We start from the raw sequence: 14363 nt of genomic DNA, 5'->3' as shown, positions 1-14363 counted from the left end.
CCCCCTTGCAATTCGCTTGATTTCTTGACTGACTGTGGGTGTCTGAAGCTCTCGATGTAGGTAATCAGTCCTATAGTATTTGGGTGCACCCACAATACCTCTCAGGACTTTGTTCTGAAAAATTTTTACTTTATTAATGTTACTCTTTGCAGAACATCCCCATAATTAAACTCCGTATGTCCATATAAGTTTTAGTATTTGCTTATATAATAGCAATTTATTATGTAGTGATAATTGTGATTTTCTTCCAATTAGCCAGTAAATTTTCCTATATTTCAATTCCAGTTCTTTCATTTTCTTCTTTATATGTTCCTTCCAGCGAAGTTTTGCATCGAGATTCATTCCGAGATATTTAGCGTTGTTGCTACATGGAATGACAGTATTATTTAATGTTATTGGTGCTTGTACGGTCTGTTTATAGGTGAACTGCACATGTACAGATTTACTTTCATTAATTCTTATTTTCCAGGCTTGTGCTACGTCTAAGAATATAGCTGAGCATACTTTTTTACTTTCGTAGGCTTTTTCAATAACATCTATTATTCTGTGGACCTGGTCAATTGTTGAGTGCTTGTTAATAAACCCAAATAGGTGTGTTGGTATTAGGTTTTTTCTCTCTATGATCGGTTTTATTCTTTTCAACAGGCGTTTTTCAACAACCTTAGATATTACTGGCAGCAGTGATATAGGTCTATAGGCTTTTATTTCGTTTGCTGACTTCCCAGATCATTAAAATTTCCGCCACCATCCAAATGTCTGGGACATTTGGAAGTAAAATCGTAGCCTGATGATTTGGTTAATATCAGTTTTAATAACTTTGGTTAACTGTTTCGGCGTGACTAATTCAATCATCGAATTTTCAGCTTCTATGTCCGGCAAATTATGTTCAATATTAGTTTCGTTTGGTTTGAAAGTTTTTTTCTAGATATTCAGCAAATGCTTCTGCTTTTAGGTGATTGTCACATGCCCAGTTCCCACATAGGTCTCTTATAGGTGGACTATGTAGACATGAGAGCTTTAGATATTTTGTGGCTTTCCAGAGTGAATAATCAGTTTCTTTATCATCTGTTGAATTTCTCAGTTAGTCATTTATGGTTTTGTTTTTAATTTCCAGTATTTCTCTTTTCACTCTTTGGGTTATATTGTTTAAACTATTTTTATTTTCAGATGTTCTGTTTTGGTGCCATTTTTTTTGTAATTTACGTTTTCCAGCCACCATTTCCTTCACTTCTTTTGGAGAATTAATTTATTTAGTTGTACTCTTAATTTCTGGAGTATTATTCCAAGCAGCTTGTTGAATATCTACTACGAATTTGTATGCTTCAGTTTAATAAAACATTTATCTGGGGCATAAGATATTGCCTTGACTCATTTGTTCATATTGGAATATCTGGAATTGAAGTTATAGAAGTCATATCCCGTTAGTATAAAATGTAAATTATGAGCCCTCATGTTCATCCCCTTCACAATTTCCTAAAGGCAAATGAAATTAAAAAATTAACTTATGTTGAGCGCTTCAAATGGTTTCTAAAACATACTAGCCGAGGATGTATATTCCTGAATCCATGAGCTAGATCCAAAAAAACAGGTTGGTTAAGCAGCCTTAAGCCAATATATTTATTTAGATGACTACACTTTTTTTTCTTTAATGAAATGAAAGTATCTATTAAATTGATGATACTTTAACAAATTTGTTCTTACTTGGACAATAAATTTTACACCAAAATTCATCTTGAATTGATTATGATATTTACTATCTGCGCATCCGGGTACACAACACGTCCTAGATCAATAATTAATTTTAGTTTTTGTACTGCCGAGTCATATATACCAATGAATTAATAATTTAATCTCTAAACGCACTATTATTTATGTCAAAATGGCGCTTAAAATAAATAAACAACAAACGTACTATAGAAATGAAGTGAGCCAATCAGATCTCGTAGCGGCTTATAGCGTAGCCATTTAAAAGTAGCGACATCTAGATATTGGACGTCGCGAAACATTTCCCCAAAATTTCCTATAAAGTTAAATCTGTATTTCTCTATGTCTCTAGTTAATTAATAATGTTTATGTATTTACACTGCTGTTTGTCTATTAAATGAACTTCACTACAATACACCACACAAGATTAAATGGTTTGATTCTTTTTAGTTAGTTTGTGTCCTGTTCTGGTATTATCCAAGGGTTGTATTACTTAGATGTTAGCATAAAAATGGAGTCTGTTCTCATGCGTTCTTGTGATTCTCTTGAATTTTCGAGTGACAATCGGTATGTGAAGGTCTCTGTGTAAGTAATTAGTCCTGTAGTATCTGGATACACCCACAAGAGTTAAAATAAATTATATTTGATAACATTTTCGTTTCATTATTTAATATAGATTAGAATGTTGTTATAGGTCAAAGATAAAATAAACTAAAACTCACAGTTGATGTGGCAATATTGCGACGTTTTGAAGTCACAAATTTAGATTACATATGTACAAAAAACTTTGAAGAGACTGTATATTAATTTTCGCAAAACATCCCCATAATTGAACTCCGTATGTCCATATAGGTTTCAATATTTGCTTGTATAATAGCAATTTATTATGTAATGATAATTATATAATATACTTTAACTATATTTTAACCCCATTTTTTCCATTTCCTTTTTACATGTTCTTTACAGAAACGTTTTGCATCGAGATTCATTCCGCTATACTTAGAGTTGTTTTTATAAGGAATAATATTATTTATAGTTGTTGGTGCTTGTGCCGTCTGATTATACGTGAACTGCATATGCAAAAATTTATTTTCGTTAATTTTTATTTTCCAAGTTTTTGTCCAATTATTTATATTGTCATTTGCCTGTTCTAATCAATCAACCAATCAATCAATTAATGGATATTGCAAAACATCGTAAGACCGATGATTGTCTAGGAAATGGGTCACCAGCCATTACAATTACAACTTCATTAACAGTTGGTATATTATATTTTCCTACGTGCTTATGTACTATAATGTTTATTCAAAATTACGCCCATCGTCATTCGATTTTTCATTCATCAGATCATTGAGATATAGCTCCAGCTAATTGTACTTTCAATTGTTTCGGTGGTATATTTAAGAAGAGAAGTGAAATTATATTATATTACGTTTTCACCTTTACCGAAAAAAAAATATAATAGTTAAATATAGTGCATTAAAAAAAACATTTAATTAATTTTAACAAATATTTGTTAAAACAAAATTGATCTATTCATAATAATATTAAATAAGTATTTTTTCTACCAAATAGCATTAAAAAAAACGAAATGTCAACTTTCTAATGTCATCTAGAAAACCAAATGGGAAACCAACCAACCTAGTAAACCAATGGGACTTTTACAGCGACAGATACAATTCTCTATTAAAAAATAATGTATTTCTTTTTTCTAATTTCGTTTATTAATATTACTTATAATGTGTATCAAAATGTTAATTATAGTAGTCCCATTTTTCGAGAGAGTTTTTACATTTTATTGTTGCATTAACGTAATATAAGAGTAAGTTGCCTTCATAATCTGTAAAACATAAATAACATAATAGTTTTATAATAAGGATATTAAAAATATTTGAAAAAGAAAATAGTTCAAAGGATGAGAACCATTAATTGATGCTATCAGTAATTTTGTATTTGTAATTACCAGAATGACCGCTTCATTCCCCATAGCGCCAAATGGCCCGATGCCAATTGTGAGAGGGCGCTGAGATCTCATCATAAGTATATGTATTAGCTTTGTTGTAGCGCCATCGAATTCATACCAGTGACTCTGATATACAGCATCTGCCAACGCGATACTCTGAAAAAGGTTTTCATTATTTAACGAACTAAACTAAACTTTAAAATCACATTTTACCTGTACCGATATTTCATTACAAGTCCAACCCACGCTAAATATTAAAATAACCAACGAAAGAAGATAAAATGTAGAACTTAGAATTTGGCTCATAGTTTCAAACTAAAAAAAAACATTGTAATATTTAATATGGGAAACCAACAATCAATCTCAATTTAATCTTCGTCACTAAATATATAAAATAAAATGTTAATTTTGTTATTAATTAATTGATAATAGTGTAATTAAGTTGCATCACATGAAAAACAAAACTAAATGTTTGTTATTGAGTAAAATGGGGGAATATTTTTTTATAACATCTTTATTAGATACGCTTAGTACAATCTTAATTTAAAATTAATTTATTACTACATTTCATTTATACTTGGATTAATTCACAAGCACGACGAGTGAGAGAAAATACATCAATATGTATTCCTCAATTATAAAATTATAATAACTTATAGCTATAGTTTACACTAAAGGTATACACTTTATGTAAGTTCGTATGGCTTCATTCGCTTCAATCTCCTGATATCCTGCGCGCTGTCCAGCAGTTCTATTGCTTCCACGTTAGTATGATTTAGTAATCTTCTTTCGTGTTTCAAGGCGAAATCTTGGATAAATTTGCAAATCTATTTGATTTCCAGGTCATCGTGCAGTTCTTCGTTGGTTACGTAGCGATGAGCATTGGTATTCAATCGGTATTCGATTTGAATTTTCAGTTGAGAGTAGCTTCCAACTAACCAGTATAGTTGTTTTATTTTGGTTCTAATTTGTGTTGCTTTTTGTCTAACATGATGTTTCCAATTTAATCTACCGTCAAGGTGGATTCTGATGTTTTTAATTGATTCTGCTTGAACAATCAGGCATCCATTGAGTAATATAATTAAATTTTTATTATTTCGCCGAAATGCAAAATTAACGAGGACAGATTTGGAGCTATTAAGTTGAATTTTCCAACCTTTCGTCCATTTGTAGATTTTGTTGACTGCCACTTGTACTTTTTCTACTGCCCTAGTCAGAGATATGTCGTTTGCAATAATAATTGTGTCGTCAGCAAAGGTTCCAAGTAGTGTTTCTTTTGTTGTTGGAATGTCAGCAGTGTAGAGCAGATATAGGAGAGGTCCTATGGCGCAACCTTGTGGAACTCCAGTCGCAATAGTTTTAAATGTCGAGAAGGCCATTTCGTGCGATACTCTAAATTTTCTTCCGAAAAGATATGACTCCAGCAATTGACAATAGTTACGCGGTAACACTTTGCTCATCTTACAGATTAATCCCAAACCCGATCAAAAGTTTGTGACACATTCAGGAATATTGCAGGGCAGTATTATTATTCTTCAAAGGCTTTTTCGATAGCCGCAGTTACTCTGTGCCTTGATCGATTGTTGAATGGTGATTTCGAAAACCAAACAGGAAATCTGGTATTATTACAAAATTTTTAACACGTTTAAATACTAGTTTCTCAAATAGTTTTGATATTGCAGGTAGCAGAGAAATAGGCCTGTAAGATTCGACTTGGTCTTAACAGTTTTGTCAAGTTTTTTGATCATAATTATTTGTGCCACATTAAAGCTTTCCGGAACATGCTTCACTCTTAAACAGGTATTGAATATATACGTCAACATTCAAGTCAATTCAAGTCAACTCAAGTAAATGTTTGTTTATGGCTTTGTAAATTTGTTTTAAGCACTGTTCTGCTGTAATTTTTTTTGGCTGGAGTTCTTTTATTATTTTTGATATACTGCACATCCTTTATAATTGGCAGGGTGACCTTTTTCATTGCACAACACGCATGTTGCTACGCTATTGCGTTGTTTTCTGCACTGAGTTGTGTGATGTTTACCAGCACATTTCACACATGTTGGTTCACTACTGCAAAAATTTTTAGTGTGTCCACGATGTTGACAGTTTGTTCATTGTGGTTATTTTTCTTCGAAGGTTCCACTTTTATCCTATAGTCTACTAAATAATTTATGTCATATATATTTTTATTATTTTCGTTTTGTATCATGTCTACGTAGAACAATTGAAAAGTTTTAATTTGTTTTTCACCATTTACATTAGTTGTCTTTTTCGCTATATGCATGACGGTCGCCACTTCGTGTCCGTAAGGCCGTAATTCCGATTTAATATCGTCTTGATTTGTTGTGGACGGTAATCCTCTAATGACGACTCTATACCACATCACTTTTTAACTGATAAGTGTGGTATTAGAGTTTATTGAATGGATTGTTTTTCTTCATCTCAATGAGATGCTTTTTTACATTCCTGTAATCCGTTTCATTACTAAGGGTTACGTTAATATCATCGTGAGACAAAACTTTAAACTGCAGGTCAGTGACTACTCCCTCCCACTGGCAAAGTATTTACAACCAGAAAAGTTAAATGAGTATACATGGCCATATTACCCGAAGGCATAGGTAATATGGCATGTAGCTTTGGGTAATATAGCAAAATCAATTTATAATTAGAAAATTGGAAAATACAGTGTTCCAGAAAAAATCTCCAATTTATCAAGGTTGAATATTTTCTGTGGATTATTAAATAAATTAATTTCCATTTCTTCGAGTTTACTTTCCGGTTTTATGACACAATACAAAGTGATTCAATAAAGCAAAATATCAACTAGTGGCATGCCTCATCGTATAAAAGATGGCAGATAACCTTCCGTACTATCTAGAATAGGACTGAGGTGTATTACCCGATGCGGCATATTCTCTCGCTTTACTCTAATACAATACGGGATAAATACATCAGTATGTATTTCCAAAATTAAAATTAAATTAAACTACTTAAACTATAGTTAAGAGTAATATTTTATACTATACAAGTTAGTGTGGTATGGTTCGTTTCAATCTCCTTACTTACTGTGTATAGCTTCCACGTTACTGTAAACTTATTTCACATTTTAACTCCAAATTTTGGATAACTAACTGGATAGTAAATTCATTTGTTTTCAAGCTCATCGTTCAGTTTGTTGATTACGTAGAAGTATTGGTAATTAATCGAAGAACTTTGTTTTAGAAGCGTTATATGATTAGTTAGTTTGATGTCTTATTGAAATCCTATATTTGCATCCCATAAGTCGAAATTCGCTTTATAATTGACTGATAAATGAATATCTTCGATCTTAGGTCAAGTCGGGATTGTTATCTTTTGACTTTTCAGCACAGTTTTTTTATTTTGAACCTGATCTACTTTGTATCTTGCCTAACATGATGTTACTCAAATGAAAAATGATTGTGTAATGATGAGATGGGATTATATAAAATTTTACATATAACACTTTTTTAGTAATAAGCAATTTTAATTACAACATTACCTTCGTGATTTGTGTCATTATAGAAGCATCAATGATAGAACTTAATATAAAGTCCACCAATATTAAGTACTTAATGGAATCATTCAAATTCATAGTAAATCTACAAAAAAACATTATTAGACTCAAAAATATGATATAGATATAATTATTCATTAGTATGAATATACCTTATAAGAAATTGATGATGCTTTATTAAGTCTTTCAACGCTTTTATTATATCCCCCTCGTAGTTTGTCTTAGCTAAATCACGCAATTTTTCTAACTTTATTTGCAAGATACTTAATTGACAGGCACAAAACACCAAACATGTGGTGGGGAGAATGTATACAATAGGTGCCAATAGGCATTCATAGCCGAAGATAAAATTCAAAATGTATATTATAACCTGAAAATCATATTTTGTTATTATATTTGTCATAACTAGTTTTAAACTAGTAGTTTAAAGTTCAATTATGGACATTAAGCTATCTAAAATCCAAAGTTGGTGTCATCTGAATTTATAACATTAAAACGGTGCAATGTAGCCGCATCAACTCTGAGTTTTAGTTTATTTTGTCTTTGACCTATAACAAAATTCTAATTTAAATAATATTATGAAACAAAAATGATATCCAATATAATTTATTTTAACGTTACAATACATCTAAAAACTATAGTTAATTATACAGCTACAATATTTTATAGGTTAAAGTTATAACCTCTTATTACTATTGGTAGAATTTAAGATTTTTGCATACTTTTGACAACCGGAGGACTTTGATAGGATGGTTCGGTTTTATTTTATTTATTTATTTTTAACTAGAATAAAATAAGAAGGAAAATATTGTCTGATTCTAAAACAAATTTACAAATTGAGACAAGCCATACATTAAACATTTTTATGACGTATGTTCACAGCAACTTTAAATAGTCTATAATTGCCTTTTAATAATTTAATTTTTGAAATTTAACATTGTCTACAAATAACATTTTACTTTTTATTCCCTTTCTACGGTTCATTTTAAACTTCCAATCTGTCACAATGTTTTGTGTGACACTTTCTTTTTGTTAATTAATAAAGAAAAACGGCAAACTTTTAAGTATATTTAATTAAACTAATATATAGTTAAACTATTGACAATAATAAAGAATAGAATTAATTAGAACTAATACAAGCATTAAAAACTGCACACTCCCTTGTTTGATGATTATGGATACTACACACTTATTTGCACAAAATATACAAGGTGCGCCCCCTTGTAACCTGCTCATGACGAGAATGTCAAATATATAATTCTGTCGATATAAGAGCCAATCCCTTGTATGTATAAAAGAAGTGGAAGAAGAAGTAGAGGGCGTTGTAGTTTGTCTCTGGCAATTGTTCAAAAATAATATAAAGGACCAGCGGTGTAACTAGTTTCTATTTTATTCCAAAGCCATAAGTGGTGTTATCATAAGTGATTCGTAACAGAGAATCTTGTTTATACATTTAATTCATGTTTGTTCGCAGATAGTTCTGCTATTAAAGACTAACTTATAGAAAACTCTTAAATCTTAACGGCGAATAATCGGTCGAAGTGTAAACCGAGAATCAAGGGATAGGAACTTTTTCTATAACAAACTTGGAGAATTGAATATCTCGTTTGTGATGAAATAAGATTATTTGAGTTTTCAGTCATTTCGCTGGAGGTGAAGCTGATTCCTGATGGTTGATAAATGTAAGCTAACGAAATAGTGAGCGGTGCCGTCAACAAACAGAACTGTCTTTGTTATATTCCTCAGTAGGAGGTCAATTATATAGAGACTGAATTGAGAGCAGCTCTGATAAAATCTAGGATGATTGCAATAACTTTTTTTGGAGTGTAACATTGACGCATCTGTGATCAATCAGTTCCTTGGAGTAGGAAGGAGTGCTTAGCTCTGAAGTACAATAGTTTACTAGATAGGACGTTTTAGTCATGAATCATGAAAAGCATGAAGAATCGCTATTGCAGCAATTTTCTAGGGATTTTAGCAAATTTATCGGTCTGTTAGATGACCCCATGCTATTACTATTACCTGGTTTACATCTATCTTGCATGTTGCTAATGTTACCGAAAACCACACACAAATTACAACTATCCACTTCAATTCCGGTCATTTTTGAGCGCAATTGTGACATACCGATAACGATCATATACGATCAACATGAACATTATCATTTTCTATCTCTCGCTGGTCACGTGAGACACGTGAGGTTGCTCGTAGCCTTTATTAATAATAAATAAATAATAATAAATGTGAAATATAAATTGTGGTAGGGTATTAAATGGTTAGTGTCGAGAAATCATCTTCATTGTTTAAATATTATATATTCTAATTGAGATTTGATAGTTTTAATCAATATTCAACATTTTTAGTTAGGAAATAAATTACCGAATACACCCATAAATAATTGGCCCATACAAATATAAATGATATATTAAAGTAATTGACACACCTGCTTGGACATAAATCGTACTATAACTTATAAGCGGGCTTAGTTAAACACACCACGGATCAAGCAGATCTGAAGCTACCTTTGGCGGAAACCCTCATTACGAGACTCATTAAAAAGGCTCTTACTTGAAACTTTATACTGATACCATTCCATCATATCCCAGAAAACGAGTTCAATTTTGAAGATTTTAAAATGGTGATATTCACGCCCAGCTTAATTCACAACAATCCACTGCGTAAAAGCTTGTGACAAGATAGGAAGTAATACTGCAGACAGATCGGCATGACCTCCTAGCATGTTTTTGGTGCGGTATTGCTATGTTTCCTATTCTGTCTGATAAATAATTCGTTTCTTCTCAAACAAATTTGTCAAAAGTAGAAAGTAAAATAAGAAAGTAGAGATTGCAAAAAAGTTGTAGAGAAGTTCCCAATAGCATGCTCGTTGATCAAAATTTCTAAAATTAAAGGGATCTTTGTTAAGTAGTTTTCGTTCTAGGAGGTTCGAGTTTGAGGAACGTAGAGAATGAAGGATAACCAAATACTGCAATTGTAAGGTTCCAGTTAGATTATCTTTGTTATATCTTATCTTAATTAACGAAAGTGAATCTGTACATGTGCAGTTCACCTATAAACAGACCGTATCAATAACATTAAATAATACTATCATTCCATATAGCAACTACGCTAAATATCTTGGAATGAATTTTGATTCAAAACTTCGTTGGAAGGAACATATAATGAAGAAAAAAAAACTGGAATTGAAATATAGGAAAATGTACTGGCTAATTGGAAGAAAATCACAATTATCACTACATACGGACATACGGAGTTCAATTATGGGGATGTTCTGCAAAGAGTAACATCAATTGAATACAAATTTTTCGGAACAAAGAGAACTTTTCGAGACCTTCAAATACCCACAGTCTGTCAAGAAATCAAGAGAATTGCAAGGGGGCATAAGGAAAGACTCCATTCTCATGAGAATATTGCAGTATTGCAGGATACCACAAGAACAGGACACAGACTCAAAAGAATCAAACCATCTGATCTTGTGTAGTATTCTGTAATGAGGTGCATATAATAAAAAATACAGCAGTCACATGTATAAACATTATTTCAACAGAGACTGAGATAGGGCCGATGGATCCTCCTAGTTATATATCTAGATTTAAGTTATCATAAAGACAAATTGTAGGTTAGACGGCACCGACTAGTAACAATGTAATAATTAAATTTTAAAAAATGCAAAATATCTTATCTTGACAGTAATCCTAAAGACAATTGATTGAGCGCTTTTTGGATTCATGGAATTATGTAATTGTAACATATAATGTATAGTTGTAACATTGTATCATTATTAACTTGTAATAATATTTTTATTAAAAACTTATAGTTTGACCTTTAAATAATGCATGAATAACAATGAAAAATGAACTCACGCCATCAATATGTGCCTGTCGCAAATTGTAAATTCGTTTTAAAAGAAATTCGTAATTTCGTCATCAATTCACATGACGCGAGTTCACTGTTTTTCATTGTATTGAATGGACTATAGATAAGATTTACCTTGTGATCATTTTTATTTGGGAAAAATATTGGATATAGTGTTGGAGCCTCCAGAGATAAATTGTGTTTCATATTGTAATTGTTAGTTTTAATATTATCATAAATGTGCGTTACGAAATGCGACACTGTTGTAACAGCAAGGGATGTAAATTGCATGGAAACCTTGAACCAAACTACTAATTATCTTTTTTAAGTCCATTGTCAGCATTTACTTACCAGGTAGTGACAATATTTAACATACCAAGCATAAACTCTGTGTATTTTTTGGTCCGTAAACTTCCAAACTTTTTCTTCTTCTTTGATGAAACTTTTAATCAGCTTGGACATGTCCATTTTTTCGAAAACGTATAGTTTCACATTTATCCTGGCTATATCCATAAATAACTAAAATACTTATGATATGATTATTGAATTTATGATATAATAGGTTGGGGAAAAAGTTATTTCGGCTTTCTTATATTTTTTTAAAGCAAATTCCTATAAATTTCCAATATTAATAATTGACATCTGTACCATTTTGATGGATAACCTTTTGCTATTTTTCTGGCATAAAATCGCTGGAAATCTGGGCAATAAAATGAACCAAGTAATATTCACAACCTTCTTTTAAATCCATTAAAATAATTTTAAGTAGTGACTACTTTGAGTGATGACCAGCCGGTATTCGGTAACTTTCGGCATTTCCGCCTCATTTTGCGACGTTGCTATTTCCAAGCAAAAGAGAATGGAGGCAGAATCTATAGAATACCATTCTATGGTGAAATCCTAACAGCAGAATGCCACCATTTTTGTTTTAACGCTGATACTGCTGAGATTTCTAATACCACTGGCTTATTTATGACGGCGTTAAAGCTATTCGCGACACGATAAACCTAAAATAAATGTAATACATGCACCGAAACAAAGAACGTTCCAAGTTTAGCCCTTATAATACTAGGACAGTGAAAACAAGAACTTTTGTAAAACATACATACAAATATCAAAACAAAGTGGATCCAACTGCACTTATGAATGAAAATAATGTGTTAAGAAGCAACTAATCAGCAGTTGAAGTATAAACTGATGGAACTAAGTAAAGAATTTGCAGCTATGCCATTGCATATGCAAGGTCCGTCACAAAACATCGAGGAGACACCAAGAAAATTAAGAGAAGAGTATTTAACCGGCGAGGGCGAACTAAAAAGGCGAACAACCCGAATCCATCTCGGCATTCTCAACACTTAAAGCTATTTCGGAGTTCTGGAGTTCCACAGGATAGTGTCTTGGGATCACTCCTATATCTGCTCTATACCGTTGATATCCTAACAACAAAAGAAACAGTACTTGAAACATTTGCCGACGACACAGTTATAATGGCAAAAGATGTATCTCAACAAGTAGCCGTTAACAAGATTTACAAATGGACTAGAGACTTTTGCGATTTCGGTGAAATGACAAAAAAACTAATTATATCACTTGATTGATACCTGATTCCGTAAGTAGAATCAGCTATCTATATATAGCTCAGAATAATCTCGATAGGTAGGTTAAATTGGAAACATCATGTTGGATAAAAAGTAGAGCAGATTAAGCTCAAAGTCAAGCAACTGTACTGGTTAGTCGGAAGATACTCTCAACTTGACGTAAACTTAAAAATATTAGTTATCACTCAAATATAAAGCCAATTTGGACCTATCGTAATCCAACACACCCAAAGCAAAATTCTGCTATTAATTACCAATGCTTATAGCTATATAACCAATGAAGAGCTATACGATGATCTCGGAAACAAATGGATATACGAAGTGATCTAATATTTCGCATTAAAATATGAAATAAGGTTGTTAAACCACAGCAACGTGGAAGCAATACAGCTACTGGACAACACGCAGGAAATCAGAAAATTGAAGCGAACCAAACCACACGAACTTGTTTAGTGTATAAGTGTATTCATAACTTTAGCTTAAGTAGATTAGTTCTATATTAATGTGGGAAACATACTGATGTATTAATCCGGTATTTACCTTACTTGTATATTAATGTAAGTTCAACAGAACGGTAGTAATAAATTCATTTGTAAATTAAGATTATAGTAAGCATATCTAATGTAAGAGGTAATTAATAAAAAAAACTTAAACTAACATATTATTTAATGTAATATTATTTTTTATTCCCTGTTGAAATTGTTTAAACGAAAACGCGCAAATCAATTTTGACACTGGCTCTTAACTCACTTAACACTCATTATTACATATTTTTGGAAACGCCATTTTTAAAGCCTAATAACTTTTGATTTAGTAAACAAATGATATTGCCTTTATATCTAGAATATTTTATGGACTATAAAGCCATCTATTAGGAAGAACTAAAATTACAATTTCATCAACCTTATAGATATAATTGATCTTACCGCTATATTCAGGAAAAGTACATCCAGTCCATCTCTTTCAATGATATTCCGAAAGACTTCGAAAAGAATTAATGCCCCGAAGATGCCCATTGCCGTTTTGTAGTAGATCGCATAGATATGATACATTTTCTTAATCGTATTGGATTTGTTTCGATCAAGATCCCAAATACCAAGAGTCAGCATCAGTCGTTTGGTTATTTTTATCAACTGTGTGTTATCATCCATAGCCAGAGATAATTATTTTGATTTATCTCTAATTAGTAATGCCTTCTAACATTATCAACAGAAACGCTCGTTTTATACCCTTTTCCGTGCCTTCAATCATTGATGCATATAATTTGAACGATTATTATCCTCATTAATTATGACAAATTCTAATTTCTGTCAATGCAAATTATAGTGTAAAATGTTACAAACTTGTCGAACTATGAATTTATATACGATTAGTAACTGCCTTAATAATGGTTGAGAAATATATTGTAGAAATAATAGAGCTACATATTTAAAAACTTTTTGTGGAAGCGTTGAGGTAATATAAATTTTTAATTATCAGGAAGACATTTGCGCTGAACGGGCATCATAGACGATGATCGAATGAAAACATATTTTCTAATTTCAAAAATCGATCGATTTTTTTCGCCTTCACTTCGTGATCAAAAATTTCGCGAGAATTATTCACCTCGTCCGGTTGTTGTTGAAAGTAATTATCCATCGTAATTATGTTAGAGGTACTTCAAGTCTTCAAAATAGATGCTGAACACAAT

The 14363-nt window shown here is 31.7% G+C and overlaps 2 protein-coding genes across 2 annotated transcripts; both read right to left on the bottom strand.

Moving 5' to 3' along the window:
- Nucleotides 1-3415: 3415 nt before the first annotated feature.
- LOC143195300 (odorant receptor 10) lies at nt 3416-11354 on the bottom strand. Its single transcript, XM_076402322.1, has 6 exons — nt 11211-11354; nt 7355-7572; nt 7188-7287; nt 3881-3982; nt 3668-3823; nt 3416-3544 (listed from the first exon to the last, which is right to left on the bottom strand). Exons 1-6 carry the CDS (start codon nt 11280-11282, stop codon nt 3500-3502), a joined length of 693 nt encoding a protein of 230 aa, XP_076258437.1. The 5' UTR covers nt 11283-11354; the 3' UTR covers nt 3416-3499.
- A 57-nt stretch (nt 11355-11411) lies between these two features.
- On the bottom strand, nt 11412-13907 carry LOC143196345 (uncharacterized). Its single transcript, XM_076404010.1, has 2 exons — nt 13600-13907; nt 11412-11594 (listed from the first exon to the last, which is right to left on the bottom strand). The coding sequence occupies exons 1-2, from the start codon at nt 13822-13824 to the stop codon at nt 11412-11414; spliced, it is 408 nt and encodes a 135-aa protein (XP_076260125.1). The 5' UTR covers nt 13825-13907.
- Between the last annotated feature and the right edge of the window lie 456 nt (nt 13908-14363).

This window comes from Rhynchophorus ferrugineus, unplaced genomic scaffold (genome assembly GCF_030347505.1).
Source record: "Rhynchophorus ferrugineus isolate W39M unplaced genomic scaffold, kcgeb_rfMv2 rfM4, whole genome shotgun sequence".
In the NCBI taxonomy this organism is placed as follows: domain Eukaryota; kingdom Metazoa; phylum Arthropoda; class Insecta; order Coleoptera; family Curculionidae; genus Rhynchophorus; species Rhynchophorus ferrugineus.
The sequence above is the reverse complement of the archived record's forward strand: the minus strand, read 5'-3'. Positions and strand labels throughout refer to the sequence as shown.